General features: G+C 41.6%; 1 protein-coding gene across 1 annotated transcript in view; it reads right to left on the bottom strand.

Annotated features, from left to right (window-relative positions):
• Window positions 1–17,864, bottom strand: part of Rabex-5 (Rabaptin-5-associated exchange factor for Rab5) — a 68,990-nt gene that overhangs the window by 19,992 nt on the left and 31,134 nt on the right. Inside the window, exons 7-8 of the mRNA XM_080286362.1 lie at window positions 5,965–6,218; window positions 1,068–1,202 (exon numbers count right to left, since the gene is read on the bottom strand). Coding sequence (XP_080142488.1) covers window positions 1,068–1,202; window positions 5,965–6,218 — 389 coding nt within the window. The remainder of the gene's footprint in view (window positions 1–1,067; window positions 1,203–5,964; window positions 6,219–17,864) is intronic.

Genomic DNA, 17,864 nt, shown 5'->3' with positions numbered 1-17,864 from the left:
GCCTTTTGCGACACGCAGGGAATATGGTGGCAGTATTCTTCCTAACACAACCTGGCCGCAGAGTAGTGGTACCACCCCATAGTGCGGCCAGATTGCGTCCCCCCCGCCACAGGGGGGAACACATACACAAATGCATTAAAAAATCATAAAACATTAATGATGAAGGCGAAGTCATTAGCACAGCATTTTACAATTTACTGTTCTTCTCCTCCACTTAGCAAATTTAAGGTTTAACCCCTAACTGCTGGGTGTCGGTATGGACTGAAGCAAGAGAGGGGAGGGGAGGCTACCGGGTGTCGGTAAGGACAGCAATTATTTTCGCAGCACAATTTGAAGTGGTCTCCACTTAATCTCATCACCAAAAGCTAGGGAGAGACTCCCGCCAGCCAAGGGAAGTATACCTCAGTCATCTCTGTGACTCTGCCAGGTGTAAGATAATGTTTTCTTAACCCTTGTCATCTGATTCCGTTCCTGCCTCACGTGGACTTTTGCCTCATCCACCCCTACCAAGCCTCTTTCCAAGGATACTAGGAAAGGATTTAGTAATAGTGCCATAAGGCATGCCTTGGATGCAACTGTGTCTAGTTTATCTAGTAATGGAGAAGTTACCACGTTGAGAGCGAAGCCAAAATTGGGGTCACACACACACGCACGAATACACCCTGCCTCACGCACCAAAAATTACTCCTCTTCATTACATCCTTCCTCATCGAAATGATGCCCTACAGTCCTAGGGAGACTTTCATTTGCAAGAGGAAGAGTTGATGAGTAATATGGTCTTTGTTTCCCCTCACCCTGCCCTTGGGTGGGAAAGGAGGTCCGGATGATGATGATGATGATGATGAATTTGCTTCCCTAACTGCTATGGTTTCCGAGATATTAAGGTCTGAAAAAAGGCTATATTCAGAAAAACTGCCATAGTGAGAGAACAACTGCACTATAAATAGCCCAGCATTTAGGGGGTTAATTACTTCATTCAGTTTTCTGCCTGGTTCTATATAGCACTCCATTTTTAAGATATGGTGAGGAAGAGAAATGAATAAGGTAAAAATTAATACTGTACTGACCTGAGACAGCCACACACTGTCCTCATCTATGGTGCCTGGTGGAAGGGAGCGACCAGTCATATAACGATCAAATTGGTCCTCAGTCAGTCCCAGGCTCTCCCCACTCACTTTCTCTATATATGCCACTGCACAGCACTGCATTTATGACAGGAGCAGAGCAACACACCACCAAAAAGGGAATAAACACAATGGTTAATGTTCCAGTGGAAGCAAATAAAATCATGCTTAGAAAGTAAACACCCACCTCTATACATAACCTACAAACTCAGATATACAGCCAACTCTCAATTATCTGGCATAATTCTGCCAACCCTCAAGTCGGATACTGCAGAATGCTGGATAATGCATAGTGCCCCCAATTGGTTATCCATTAAACATCGAGCCAGGCAATGTATTGCTATCCATCTCGGCCCTCTATCCTAAAAACTTTCCTACAATATTACCATCCCCCCTGGGGGTAGGGGGGTTTCAAGAATACTCCCCCAGTATCCCTGCTTGTCGTACGAGGCGACTAAAAGGGTTGGTGGTGGGTTAGTACCCCACCCCGTAAAAAGAACTAACTAAAAAAGCAAATAAAGCGCCTCGGACCCGGACGGACCATACGTTGACGACTAAGGAACGGACAAAGGACACTCTGAGAGTAGGAACGTGGAATGTGAGAGGAGTGAATGATGAAGTGAAAGAGAGAGAGATTGTCCAGGTGCTTGAGGATGCAAAAGTGGATATATGTGGATTGACTGAAACTAAATGGAAAGGTGAAAGGATGAGAGAATGGGAATACGGTGTAGGTATATGTGCGGGAGTCAGTGAGAATGAGAGGGCAAGAGAGGGAGTATGTCTGATGATAAGCAAGAAGTGGAAGGAAAATATAAGAGAGTATGGAACAGTGGGTGCAAGGATTGTATGGGTGAGGATGAAAGTAGGTATACAAGCATGGGCGATTGTATGTGTGTATGCTCCAACAGAGAATCGAGTGGCAAGAGTGAAAGATGAGTTTTGGGCAAGAGTAGAAGCATGTATGGACAAGTTTGAGAGGAGCGAGAGAGTGCTGTTGATTGGAGACATGAATGGCAAAGTCGGGAATGTACGAGTGGATGGAGTGGTTGGTCAGTGGGGTGTGCCAGCGGAAGTAGTTGGGAATGGTAGTGCTTTGGTGGACATCTGTGCTGGTAAGGGGTTGGCAATAGCCAACACCTACTTTCGTCATAAGATGATCCACCGGTATACATGGAGAGTAATGAGGAGGATGGATGGTGAACTTGTTGAACGAAAGGCAATGATAGACTACGTGTGTGTGGATGAGCGAATGAGAAGACAAGTGTTGGATGCAAGGGTGTGGAGAGGGTGGGGAAATGGAGTCTCGGACCATCACTTAGTGATGGCCAAGGTAGAGCTGCAAAGAAAGTGGTTGAGGAGGCGAAGGGGAAGACAGGAGGAAGCAGCTCCTGTGAGAAGAGTGGAGAAATTGCAAGATAGTGAGAAGAGGACAGAGTATAAGAGCATAGTGGAAGAAAGATTGGGAAGGTATGAGCTAGAGCAGATGGAAGGGGTGGAAGACGTATGTAAGATATTCACGGAAGAGATAAGCGCAGCGTGTGAGGCGGTTTGTGGAGTGAGGAGGAGATGCAAGGGTGTGCAAGGGACAGCATGGTGGAATGATGAGGTGAAACGAGCTGTGGAACAAAAGAAGAAGGCATATGGTGAATGGTTGGCGAGTGGAGGTAGGGGAGAAGATGAGAGAGAGAAGAGAGAGGTATATGTGAGCAGGAGAAGGGAGGTTAAGAGACTGGTGAAGGAGAGTAAGAAGAAAGTGGATGAAGAGTTTGGGAGGAATCTGAGTGTGAAATGGAGGGAGAGTAAGAAATTGTTTTGGAAGGAGGTAAAGAAAGTAAGGCAGTGTGAAAGGGGAAATAGTAGGGGAGTGAAAGATGGGAATAATAGATTGTTCGTGGAGAAGAGAGAGAAATTGAGGAGATGGAAGGAGCACTTTGAGGATTTGTTGAATGTAGAGAGTGAGAGCAGTGTGAGTATAAGTGGTTGGGGAATGGCTGGGAGAAGAAGAGATGAGAGGAGGGAGGAAGAGATCAGTAGGTCGGAAGTAGTGGAAGCGATGAAGAAGATTAAGCTGGGAAAGGCCCCAGGAATTGATGGAGTGTGTGGTGAAATGCTTAGGTATGGGGGTGAGATTGTTGTGGAGTGGATATGGAAGTTGTGTAGATTGGCTTGGGAAGAGGGAAGGGTTCCAGAGGACTGGAAATCAGGTATAATTGTTCCTCTGTACAAAGGAAAAGGGGAGAGAGAAGTATGTGGTAACCATGGGGGTATTTGCCTTCTTAGTGTGACTGGTAAAATATATGGTAGAATACTCATTGATAGGGTTAGGCATATGACAGAGGAGCTAGTTGGAGAAGAACAAGGGGGATTTAGGAAGAGAAAAGGGTGTGTAGATCAGATATTTGTTCTAAGATGTTTAGTGGAGACGTATCTAGAGAAGGGAAGGAAAGTGTACGCTGCCTTCATGGACTTGGAGAAAGCTTATGACAGAATAGATAGGAAAGGTATGTGGAAGGTATTAAGAATATATGGAGTGGAGGGGAAATTGCTGAGTGCTGTGAAGAGTATGTACGAGGGAGCTAGGGCTACGGTGCGAGTGGATGGTGAGCTGAGTGAGTTCTTTGATCTCAATGTGGGACTGAAACAGGGGTGTGTAATGTCTCCATGGCTGTTTAATATATATATGGATGGGGTCGTAAAGGAGGTACAAGGTAGGGCAGTGGATGTGGGGGTGGCCCTAATGAATGAGGGTGAGATTTGGAAGCTTCCGGTGTTGCTGTTTGCTGATGATACAGTATTGTTGAGTGAAGATGAATGGGAGTTGCAAGGTTTGGTGAATGAATTTGGGATAGTGTGTAGGAGGAGGAAGCTGAAAGTTAATGTAAACAAAAGTAAAGTTATGGTGTTTGAGAGGAATGAAGTCACAGAGTGTGCAGTGAGGTTGGATGGTGAGGATATGGAGAATGTGAGTGCATTCAAGTACTTGGGTAGTGTGATGAGTAAGGATGGAACTTTGGGGGATGAAGTACGTGAAAGGGTACAGCAGGGAAGGAAGGTTGTTGGCACACTGAAAGCAGTGATGAGAAATAGGGAGGTGAGTATGGAAGTTAAGAAGTCACTGCATGATGGTATTGTGATCCCTACCCTGACGTATGGAAGCGAGGCGTGGACCTTGCAAGAGGGGAACAAGTCAAGAGTGAGAGCAGTGAAAATGAGTTACTTGAGAGGAGCATGTGGAGTGACATGGAGGGACAGGTTGACGAATGAAGAAGTGAAGGAACGTTGTGGGGTAGATGTGGATGTGGTTGAAAAGATTAGGAGAAATACACTGAGGTGGTTTGGACATGTGGAGAGGATGGAGAATGAAAGACTGACTAAGAGGGTGTATGTAGGTAAGGTGGAGGGAGGGAGAGGGAGGGGTAGACCGAGGATGAGGTGGAGGGATGGAGTTGAGAGGTATATGAGGGAGGGGGGGGTGAGTTGGGGGGAGGGGAGTCAAATGGTGGGTGACAGAGTGACTTGGAGGCGTTTTGTCTGCGGCCACCCTTTGCGGGATTAGGGCGTCGGGCTATGGATAGATAGACAGATCCATCCATCATCCTAATCCTACATTGTCCCATGAGGAGTGTAGGAACCCAGGGCTAGGCAAGTTGGTCCTGACATTTAAGATGAAAGTGACCAGCCTCACTCATCCCTGAGTGGCATTACGTGAGCAATAAACCCCAACCACTCCTTGGATATAAACCTTCACCGGCTCAATCCAACTGGAGCGCCATGATTACTCACTAAACCACCAGGCGCCATAATTTGGTTATATGGTTACCAACCAGCATAGTAAATAGTTTCCAAGAGTAAGGAAACCATTTGGCTTGTCACTCAGTGTAAAGTCACCCACATGCAGAATGAAGAGGAAAAAATGAAGAAATGATAGACAGAAGAGGGAGTGGAATGTCACCCGTAGGCAGAGGGAAGAGGAAAGTATGAGGGAAAGAAAGACAGAAGAGGATGGAAAGAAAGAAGGATGGAGATGAAAGGGTGGACACCTAAGAGCAGCACTGCATCAAGTGAGTGGATAGTGGATGCAAAAAATGCACCTCAGCACCAGAAGTGCAGATCTGCAGCTCACAGTGATAACGATAACTGTCATAAATAAGGGATCACTGGACATTACAACAGTGAATATCAGAGGGAACCTACTTTACACATGATACAGCAGACCCTCATTTTACAATGAACCAGTATGTGATGCACTGCTTATACAATAACTAAAAAGTTAGGACCTTGTTTCATTATATGATCGTAATTTCACTTATACGATCATTATGATCCCACACAGAGCCTTACTGGTTGATGTACAATCACTATTTTCGTTTATATGATTGCCTACATTCAAGCTTACAGTCATCTGTTTGTTCCAAGATGGCCTCTGAACCCATTAGTCACTAGCATGCGTGTTGGCATCAGTAGTGTGGTGTTGGAGTTCAAGTATAAGTGACATGAAAAAACTACCAGTTTGAGTGAATTGGGAGCTAATTTTTAAGACTTATTTTTGCTGGTACACAGCAAGTGAAGTGCAGTGAGGTGAAATAATTACCAGTTTAGGTGAGCTGGAAACTTGGTTTTCGATTTAGCTGGGTGGGTGACCCTTGGAAAAAAATCCATCTTCGCTGGACCCATGTTACAACTGACTCGATATATGACCAATCTTTGTGAAATGGATTTTTAAAAGCACATCATCACTGTATAACAGACACATACTATAACAACTTTCTGATACCAAGAAGTAAAAATGAGGTAGCATGGGAGGAAGGGCATGGGAACACAGTGGAGAAATAAACCATACCAGGTTAGTGAAGAAGTACCCAGCCTGACCACTCTGGAGGCTGGGCTGTTGGGCAAAATTGGTGATGTACGCAATATTACTGTGTAGTAGTGGAGGGTTCGCACGCAGCACACAAAATATGAGGGCAGGAAGGAAGTCATCAGCAGAGGCAGGGCCACTTGACTCTCCAAGGGCCTTTAATAGCTGTAGGCTCGCACCAACCAGGCACTCCAGCTTGTCAGATGGGGCACGATGACTGTTCATTTCTATCAACCCTGAAGACAAAGACAAATATTAATACTAATGTGCCAATAGATACATAAAATGCTACAACCCATTTTTTAAAGACTGAAATAAGGTTAGGACTGCAATAATAATGATAATGATGATGAGCAACACAGTGTATATTTTACTTAGATGCCGTTCTTCTCTTTGCGGGATGGTACCTGAAATTGCTGTCATCCTTTCACAACTGAATTTATCATGGACCTTACAAGAGGCACTCTGTGTCTGTGAAGCCTGCATTCAGACACATCCATATGCTAATACATCAGACTATCATTCAGACCAACATTACCATTTGCAACATAACTTGGTACTATTACTGTCCATATTGATGCTAACAAGGAGCCTACTGTATACATGGTGGCTCAGTGCAACCCTGGTGGAATGAAGCAGATGTACTGTTCACCTGGGAGCTGAACTCTTCATAATTCCCTGCACTTGCTGTGGGGAATGACCATGGTGGGCCAACCATGGTGAGTTTCTTTTCTATCACATGGGATGCCACTTCCCTACATGGTGTATGTACTGTACAGTACCTGTAGGACAGTCCCACAGAAGCAGTTGCTTACCAATGGTCAATGGGTCTGCTCAGCCACAGAGACCAGGATTAAGCGACACACAACTGTCCATACTTTATTCAGACTCATTTACTGCAAACATAATTCATACTGTCTGCACAAACATTCATATTATTAACATAATGATTATGACAATGTTTACAATATTGGGATTAAAATGTTAATGTTGTTGTGGCCCCAAACTGATCTGGACACGGAATACATGCCCATTGCAATTACTCATATCAATTTTGCTACTTAAACAACACAGAAAAAAAAATACAGGTACAAATTACTTTGTCCACATAGTTAGTGATACGAGAGTATCACATCTAAAAAATTTCTAGTACTGTATGCAATGGATGTGACAGGAAATTATCCATACACAGCTACTTATTTTTTTAAATACTTCTTGCTCTGTCAAACACTCCCTCACTCCTCTTCCTTTCTCAACTGACAAATCTCCTTTCTCTATTCACTATTCACAGTTAACAAGATATATATTTCTCTCACCCTGCTACTGTATATGAATCATGCCAATATCAATCTATGACATGCTCCTCTCAGCAATATTGATATCCTTTCCAATACTTTGCTTGGTACACCCAATGACACTCTGTTCTAGCAAAGGTCTGTACAGTCTTGAGACAGGGCAGCTAAAGCTTGCCTATCATAACTTGGTGATTTCCAAGTTTCTGAAAGTTATGTCCCATTGCTTAGTGACAGATTATGACAATACTATGGCCCTACATTATTTCCACAGTACTTGTTAGTGACAAGCACCACATTCTAGTGTTAGCCTCTTGTTAAAGCTCTGCATGAAGAGATGGCTTTTTACCAAAGTTTAATGGCCTGGGTATAGTCCATTTTCACAAAGGGAACAGAATAACATTCAGATACTCACTGGGACTGGATAGAACAGGCTAACTGCCAACAGGTAAGTGTGGAAAAAAAAGAAAAAAAAAAAAAAAAAAAAAAAAAAAAGAGCCTTTGTCCTGCAGTGGCCTGACTCAAACTGATGATGATGATGATGATATATCCATATTTACAATGATGTCTTATTCTGAAAAGAATAAATAATATTTCCCATTTACTTCCTGTGTCATGAAAAAGTGATTAATGGGTAGGTATGGGAAACTGAAAACTCTCAATTTCTGAATTGTCTTACAGATGTTTAACCCCCACTATCCAACATTTGCATTCAAGGCTGCCTTGTACTTCCCAGTCATATGCTTCTTTTTCTACCTTCTCACTTCATGAAAAATCTTGTTCAGTAGGGTAAAATGGGATAGTTTCGCTGTGAATGGTGGTTTTTGCTAAATACAAACCTCCACAAATATGGAATTATTGATATTTTTATTGCTTTATCTATACATTCAGCCCCTCTACTAAAGATACCTATAATCGTTTTCATCAAAAAAATAATTTTGGCCCCCACACCACAGATTATAAAAAAAAAAAAAAAAAAAAGTCTCACAGTGAAATTACCTTGGGGAAATTTTGCTATGACCTATTTGTTGTTATTACTGTTATGACATTTATTGCAGGCGGGGGCACTCACCATCCACTCACTCGATGTAGTGCTGCTTTGGGTGTCTGCCCTTTCTTCTCTTCCATCCTTCCTCTTCTCTCTCCTTCTCTCATTCCTCTTTCTTCTGCCTATGGGTGACTTTACACTCCCTCTTCTGTCCTTCTTTTCTTCATTCTTTCCTCTTCCTTCTGCCTATGGGTAACACTGAGTGACAAGCCAAATGGTTTTCTGTACATCAGGAAACCATTTACTGCACTGGGTGGTATCCATATAACCACATTATGGCACCTGGTGATTTAGTGGGTAATTAAGGTGCTCCAATCAGATTGAGCCTGCGTAGGTTTATATCCAAGGGGTGGTTGGGGGTTTGTTGCTCACATAATGCCACTCAGGGATGAGTGGGGCTGGTCACTCTCATCTTAAATGTCAGGACCGACTTGCCTAGCCCCAGGTTTCTACGCTCCTCATGGGGCAAATTAAGATTAGATGATGGATGGATGGATATTTATTGTTACTATTGTTATAATACCACACTACATATCATAAATAATTTATTATAACTAGGCTAAGGTAGCTTAGGCTACCATACAATGGGGCCCATGCCATGTATTGGGTAAACTTTATGTCGATGGCATCCATCACTGTTTCACTGATTGTTTCATGGTTGATACGGTGGTCAGGGGGACTTCCATCAGGCATGGGGCGATTACAGGGGTATTGTAATCGATTACGATTACTTTGCAAACTTCAGATTATGATTACGATTATGATTAAAGTAAAAGGAAGAGTAATCGATTACGATTACATGTACTGTTATGCACTATATAATTATGAGCATGTTTCTTTTATACTTGACATTGATAAAGTGTAATCGATTACGATTACATAAGTAATCATGATTACAATCATGATTACATGTACTGTTACGCACTATATAATTATGAGCATGTTTCTTTTATACTTGACATTGATAAAGTAAATAGCTGGTTAGTTTTTAAAGGCAAAAACATTGTCCAGTAATATAAAACTGATATTTTCTAGGGATATATATCTTATATGCAAATCATTTTAATAAGAACTGCCTGCATAAGGAAGAACATAGGGTTAAGCTCTGCAGAAACTGTGGTGACTGTTACTCTGGACAAAAATATACTGTACTGTACATTGCTATGTCCAGTAAGTTGTTCCTTTATTTTTTGCCAATTTGCAATACAGATGTGTTTTAATAATTCAAGCACCAAAACTTTTCTTCACTTTGTCCTTGACCTGTTCATTCTATTAACTTTTCTACCAACTGAGATCTTCCCAGGTGATACAGTATTATTCTAGCTTAGGTAGGATGATATATGAATGCTTCTAAGTGATAAACTACAATCCACTTTTGTTTTCATATTACTCATGGACTTTTATGGTGTATATTTGACTGTTTTGACACTGAACTACAGTATTTTATTCTTGATGAGTATTTGTGGAAGAATAACTTACCTGGGGCCTTGTAACCGTAAAAGTATCCATGATTACGATTACAATATGTAAGTGATCGATTACGATTGCAATTACTTTGAAAAAAAAAAGCCTAAGTAATCGATTATGATTACGCAAAAGTCTGTAATCAATTACAATTGATTACGATTACCCCATGTCTAACTCCCAAGGCACGAGCGCATGGCAGGGTACTGTTGTGTGTGTTCTTACCTAATTGTTCTTACCTGATTGTATCTTTACAGGAATGAGCCAAGCTCGTACTGTCCTGTGTACTAAACCACTTTAATCATACATATTTTTAAATTTATAAATAGTTTTGGTGAACACTATTTCATTTGGTGACACATTCCATTGATCAATTGCCCTATTTGAGAAACTGAATTTCCTTCTGACTCTGTCATCTCTCTTTTTATGCAGTGTTTTGCAGTGTCCTCTTGCTGACGCCTACCCACATGTTAAATACTCAATGATGTCTAGTTTTTCTCTCCCTGAGTTGCATTTTATATTATCATATCTCCTCTTTTCCTTCTCTTTTGTAACGTTGGCAGGTTCAGTTTTTCTAGCCTTTTTTCACAGCTTAGATCCTTTAAGCTTGTTTCCCATTTTGTGGCAGCCTTTGGCACTTTTTCAATCTTACCAATGTGTTTTTTGAAATGAGGATTCCAGACTACTGATGCATATTCCAAGGTTGGTCAGATGAATGATGTTATTATCTTTATCAGCATATCTTCATTTATGTATGCGAATGCTATTCTCACATTAGCAAGCAGTGTATGCATGTTCCATACCTTCTCATTTATATGGCCAGCCAGAGATAGTCTTATTGATAATCACTCCTAGGTGATTCTCCTTTTCTGATAAGTGTAGGGTTGAACTTCCTAGCTTATAATCCCAATCTGGTCTTCTTCCACTTTTACCAAACTTACTTACATGGCATTTGTCCACACTGAATTCCAATTGCCATTAGTTGCTCCATTCATTAGGCTTAATTAATTCTTCTTGTAGCTGTCTGTAGGATTCTGTGTTTGTAATTCTCCTGTATTTCTGCATCATTTTTCAAACATATTTAGATAGTTTCCATTTCCAATGTTCCTGTCTATATCATTAATATATACTAAAAAGATAATTGGTGCCAGCACTACAGTAAGCCCTGTGGAACTCCGCTCGTCACTTCCCTCCATGATGAATAATTTCCCCTAGGTACTATTCTCATTTCCCTTTTCTGAGAAAATCCTGCATCCAAGAATACAGATTACCTCAGATTCCTCCTTGATGGTACAGTTTCCATAAAAGTTCTTGGTGCAATTCTCTGTCAAATGCTTTCTTAAAATCTAATCAGATACTCTTCATCCATCCTTCTCTTTTCTGTAGTGTTTCTACAACCCTATCATACTAGCTTAATACATTTGTAACACATGATTTTCCTTTCCTAAAACTGAACTGCCTTTCTGTTATCATACTGTATTTTTCCACACGGTTTACCCAGATTTTTCATATTAGCTTTTCTACTAGCTTGCTTACAACACTGGTCAGGGATACTGGTCTGTACTTGAGTGGATTCTGTCTACTGTACTGTCTTTCTTGAATTGGGGATCAATGTTTGTTTTCTTCCAAATATCAGGTATGATTCCCTGAATATTATATATACTGGTCTGCTTAACTCTTCTGCACATTCATGTCACACCGAACTTGAAATTTCGTCAGAAGTATTTTTTTTCCATTGTCTAATTTACTCAATTACTGTGCCTCTTGTTCTGATATTCGTATATCTGGTAATATGTGTGAGAATGCATGTTCCTTATCATCTATCTCAAAATTACTTTCTTCTGTAAAAACTGATTGGAAATTTTTGTTAAGAACTTTGCAAATATCTTTTTCTTGGATATAGGTTATCCCCTCATCCATGATGGACTTTATTTTATCTTTAACTTTGGTTTTGCTTCAGATGTAGCAGTAAAAAAGCTTCAGTTGATCACTACTTTTATTTATAGTGTCTCTCTCAAACTGCCTTTGACCTCTTCTCCTTATTATTTCTTGCCTATTTATAATTGTTATATGCCCTCTCACTATTGTGTCTTCTGTATCTATTCCAAAGCAAGTTTCTTTTCTCTTCTGATACTTTACATTGTGTTAAACCATTTCTATATCCTTATTTCTGTTTCTTTGTGCTAAGGGATATAATTATGGGCTCCTGTTTCATAAAACTCACAGAATTTTCTAGACATAGTATAACATTTATATCTTGTTCTCTAGGCTCCTTTTCTCATTCTATTTCTATGAAGTACTTCTTTAGGTCATGGTAGTTGCCCTTTTCGTAGTTTAGGCTGTTTCTGTAAACTTTCATTACTGCTAACTATATCATATGCAATCCTGAAGTTGCAATTCAATACTGCATGGTCCCTTTTGCTGAATGGAGGGTGATACATTATGCTGTCGATATCATTATCTTGCCTGGTATTTATAAGATCAAGTAATAAAGGATCATCAAGTCCTCTTTTTCTGGCATTTTCCTTAACATATTGTTAGGAAAATCTTCTGCACAAGATCTAGGAGCTTTTGATCCCAAAAGCTTTCATAGCTACTTACATCTAGAGTATTCCAGTTTATACTTGTACTGAAATATCCAGTTAGTATAATTCTTTCCGATTTCTCTTCCATTCTATGTAGTAGGGCTCTTAACCTGTTAACTGCTCAATACAACCCTGGCTGTGCAGGTAAATTTCGAATATAGTCCCATGGTGACCAAGGCTGACCCATGCAAGCATGTTGGAACCTTCAAAACTGAAACCGAAACCGAAAAAGAAAACAAAAACCATACATTCCAATAGGGAATCAGACACTTTGATGTTCATCCACGGCTTTACCAAAGTACATATTAAGCTAATATTTTGTTACTATATACTTTGGCTTGTGTTCTTTCAATTCCTAAGACAAAACTTGGCCTTTGGGAAATTTCATTTTTACCTATATGTCAGCACACCATGGACACCCCCAAAAAACCGCCATGCGCAGTTAACGGGTTAAACTCTGAACTGTACTTTCTGCCAGGTCTTCACATTTGCCTCTTTCCCAAGTACATGTTCTGGGGCAGGCATAAATCTGCCACAATTATTTTCCCTTCAGATGTGTCACTCTCTAATGCAATCAGTTCTACTTGTGACAGTATAGCCAGTTGTATCTCTCTGACTTGAAGATTTTTCTTTAAAACCAAAACTCCTCCTCCTTTTTTCAAATTTCTATCTCTTCTCCATATACTGTATTGTAATCCTGAAAGCTTAGGGTGTCATTTGATATCCTTGGGATTAATTTTTTCAGTTAGGCAAACATTATGAGGTTCCATTTCTCTGGTATACTCTTTTATCTCTAATAATCTGGATACCATTCTCTCTGCATTTGAGTACATCAACTGAATTGAGTTGTTTGCATATTTGATATAGTCTGAGTTTACTTTGTGGTAGGTAGGGGCACTCACCATCCACTCACTCAATGTAGTGTTGCTTTCAGGTGTCAACCCTTTCCTCTCCTCCATCCTTCTTTCCTTCCATCCTCTTCTGTCCTTGTTTCCTTCATTCTCTTCTCGTCCTTCTGCCTACGGGTGACGTTACACTCCCTCTTCTGTCTTTCTTTTGTTCATTCTTTCCTCTTCCTTCTGCCTGTGGGTGACTCTCCACTAAGTGACAAGCCAAATGGTTTCCTGTACACCAGGAAACCATTTACTAAGCTGGGTGGTATCCATAAAACCAAATTTGGGCACCTGGTGCTTTAGTGGGTAATTATGGCACTCCAATCAGACTGAGCCAGTGAAGGTTTATATCCAAGGGATGGTTGGGGTTTATTGCTCACGTAATGCCATTCAGGGATGAGTAAGGCTGGTCACTCTCATCTTAAATGTCAGGACCAACTTGCCTAGCTCAGGGTTCCTATGCTCCTCTGTGGGGCGACACAGGATTGGATGATGGATGGATGGATTGAGTTTACTACCTTCTTTTTTCTTAATCTCTGTTGTTTATGTATCATTTTCTTACTCTTAATCCCACTACTTTGTTTTTAAAAATTCGCTCCTCTCTTCCTCTGATCTTTCCTCATTTTGTTTTTGCTTTTTCCCTCCTTTCCTTTGGTAATTCCCATTCCTCCTGAGTTAGGCATCTTTTTATCCATACTTTCTTTAATTTCTCTTTTGCCATGAGTTTGTTAGCATTTTTTAATAGTTCCTCTACAGTGTTCATACTTTGGAAGGTTACTTTCAGAGGCCTTGACTTATTTCTCTCATATTTCCCTAGCCTTTTGTATTCCTCTATATCGTTATCACAGATATCCACTGATAATTCCTTCAGTACAGGTATGTTCATTATATTTATCATCACCATTTTGTCTCTTAAGATAATGTTTCTAATTCCTTCAGTACAGGTATGTTCATTATATTTATCATCTCCGTTTTGTCTCTTAAGATTATGTTTCTTATTTCTTCTTCATCTATATCTATGATTACGAGAGATTTGTTGATATCTGTTGATTCTTTGACCAGTTTTGGGCAGTTTTTAATGATTTCTTTCACTTCCTTTCTAATGCTTTTATATTCGACTTTTATTTATAAGTCTTTTCTTACTTTCACCATTTCAGCATGGGTAGTTTGTACTTCATCTTTGCAATTTCTCATCATTTCGTTTACCTGGGTTATCTTCTCCTCAATATCACTGCTTTGGTCTATCGGATTGCTTGCTTGCCTAATTGTCTCTATCATTTCTGAACTCCTCCATGATACTCTCATGGTTGACAACTGTACCAAGTTTTCATTTTCTTCCTTCTGCATGCATAGCTCCTTTTTAATTTCATCTATATCTATTTTAAAAGTTTTTTCCAGTTTATTCAATTTCTCTACTAATATATTATATGTTCCCATTTCAACAAATTCTGGGTGGAAATCATCATCCTGTTTTCTACTTTCATCCCTTCTCTTAACTTCTTCCATAGCCACTTGTGAGAAGGACCATAAGGTGTTTATGGAAATCATGGATCTGGAAAATGCATACGAAACAGAGGACAGAGAAGGATTGTGGAAAGTTTTGCACATGTATGGTGTAGATGGTAAGCTACTAGGTGCCGTCAAGAGTTTCATGATGGTAGTGAAGCATGCGTAAGGGTGAATGGGCATCTAAGTGAATGTTCACGATTGGTGTGGGTGTGCGACAAGGTTGTGTGATGTTTCCATGGTTGTTCAATATATATATATATATATATATATATATATATATATATATATATATACACACAGTAGGCTCGCACAGCGCGCATCATTGCAGTGCGCGATTCACCTTGTGCATGAATGACCAAAAATCATAACCAAAAACCCTTCAATGCGCGAGTTTACCGCATAGAACGCGAGGCAGAGGCAAGGAGTGGCTCAAAAATGCCATTTTCTACTAGTGCACGACCACCCCTCACACAGCGCGTCACGTGTTGTTATGTTGATGCGTGATGGAAGGCAGGACTGAGCTGTGTATGTCAAACATTAGCAAGATCCTTGCTGCCGTGGATAAGCTCAAGGAGGAGGTGAAGGAACAGGAGGTGAGCAACCTAAGAACAGAGGAACTTCTGGTTGGTATCGACAAACTCTTCCATTTCTACACAGACAGGCACAAGGAAGAAATAAACAGGAGAAGACAGAGGCTCATAACAAGCTACACACAGCGGGCTCAAGTTGGTGAAATTGCGGAACCATCGACATCGTCTGCTCCTGTTCCTGATGAGGATGAAGAGGAAGCAATGTCAGAAGTGTCAGCATTTGACTTTGAAGGGTTTATGGCCGAAGTGAGTGACTTTGATGCTCCTGGGGAAGGTGCTCAAAAGGAGTCTGTGGAGGGAAGTGTTGGTGCGGTGGGAGGTGCGGTGGGGAGTGCGGCGCTGTAAGTGTTGCCGTGCCTTGGAACCCCTGTTATTTAAGGTCGTCAGGCCTGTTGTCTACTGTTGTTAAGGTGACTACCCATATTTTGTTACTGTAGCTATAGCTTAGTACAATGTCTGAAACATATGACCTTTATTATATCTCTAAGGGCCAAAAATGTCCAGGTATGAGGGGGTACCACCCATATGTAATTATTCCCATAAGATTATGTATTCCTAGTACGCGAATTCCCAGTGCGGAGCTCGTGCACTGCCCAATCTCTCGCGCACTGTGCGAGCCCACTGTATATATATACAGTACCCTCGCGTCCAGCACGCGTTAGTCCAGCACGATTCGAGTCCAGCACGGTGAGCAATTAATTAGTATTATTTAATACGATTTAATTACTGCAACACGAGTGTGTTAGCATAACACACACAGAGCTCCGAGAAGTGGGCCAAATCCGCAGAGTTCACTCTAGAACGATCACCCCCGGTCCAACATGGCCATACTGGACATTCCCATGATGATGATAGCCAATGAAAACTTCTGATCAAGTAGCCTTCCCCGCCTGCTATCGTGACGTGATCGTGATGCCGCCCAGTTAAAAATGGTTCTGCTGTCACGTGATGTTTTGTTTAAATTTCTCCCGCCACAGAGCCACTAAGTCAAATAATTGCATTGGACGGTGCTTTTTTCTCGCAGCATTTTCTAAATTTCTGCCCTTGGTACTGCATTTTACCCTACTCACCATGCCTAGGAAGCCTTCTGAGAACCCCAAGTAGCGGCGGCACCTCCCTCAGGCCACCAAGCTAGAAATTATCGAGAGGAAGAAGAAAGGGGAGAGGAATGTGGACATCGCCAAGGCCTACGACATGAATGAAGCCAGCGTGAGAACAATAATAAAAAACCAAGACAAGATCCTAGCGGCAGTGAAGGCTTACGGAGGCGGGCCACTTGACTCCAGGTGCAAGCCTACTGACCCAGCAATCATTATAATGGAGCGGTACCTCAGTATGTACGTACGGAGGAAGGAGGCAGAGGGTGTTCCTGTAGATTCTTTGAACATCAGGGAGATGGCGAAGAAGTTCTATAGTGTGGCTACGAGGAGGACTGGGTCACAGCCTAACTCATTCTGTGCCTCTACAGGGTGGTTTGCATCGTTTTTGAAAAGGAAGGAGATACGGCGGGCCAAGTTGCATGGAGAAACTGCTTCAGCAGACCACATTGCTGCCTCAGAATTCCCAGCTCTACTGAAGAACATCATAGAGAAGGAAGGGTACACAGCACATCAAGTGTACAATATGGACGAGACGGGACTACAATGGAAGAAGATGCCTAACAACACTTCCAGCAAGAAAATCAGCCGCCAGGGACGAGGCAGGAAGGTCGACAAGTCCCGTGTATCTCTACTTCTAACCGTCAATGCCTCCGGGTCTCATAAAATGAGACCGTTTTTGATAAGCAAGGTGGCACACCCCAGGTGCTTCTACAACCGCTCTATGGCAGATCTGGATGTTATCTGGCATAAAAATGACTCAGGTTGGATGACAGCCGTATCCTGTATAGAATGGTTTAAGATACACTTCATCCCTAATGCAAAACGCAAAATGAGAGCTCTGAAACTTCCTGAGAAAATCCTCCTGTTAGTAGATAATGCCCGTGGACATCCTCAGATCTTGGCTGACGTAGACCCAGCAGTGAAGGTGGTGTTTTTACCAGCCAACACCACGTCACTTATGCAGCCTCTTGACCAGGAGGTCATAAGTAACTTCAAGATGTTTTACAATCAGAGACTAAGCCGACATCTTCAGAAAGCAACCAAAACTTTTTCAGAAGTGAAGCAGATGGAGGCAGAATTGGGTGGAAGCCCCGACAGTTCACCAGCATCATCTCGCTCGTCCTCACCTGATCTTGACTCACCTGTACCAGGAACAAGCGCTGCCACACCACTGCCAGCATCACCACCTCAGGAATATCCCCACCCTGCCAGGACGTCAACTACTCCAAGTAACCCTGCTGCTATGACTGTTGTACAGTTTTGGAAAAAGTACATGAAAAATTGTGTTGACAATATTGTGGCTTCCATGGAATTGTGTTAACGTGGCAACAATCAACCATGCCTGGCGCAAGCTAACTCCGCACTTCACCACTTCTCACCAACAAGATTCACTTCAGTGCC

The sequence above is a fragment of the Coenobita brevimanus genome, chromosome 111 (genome assembly GCF_032717465.1).
Source record: "Coenobita brevimanus isolate Jiangsu-jjx chromosome 111, ASM3271746v2, whole genome shotgun sequence".
Taxonomy (NCBI): domain Eukaryota; kingdom Metazoa; phylum Arthropoda; class Malacostraca; order Decapoda; family Coenobitidae; genus Coenobita; species Coenobita brevimanus.
The sequence above is the reverse complement of the archived record's forward strand: the minus strand, read 5'-3'. Positions and strand labels throughout refer to the sequence as shown.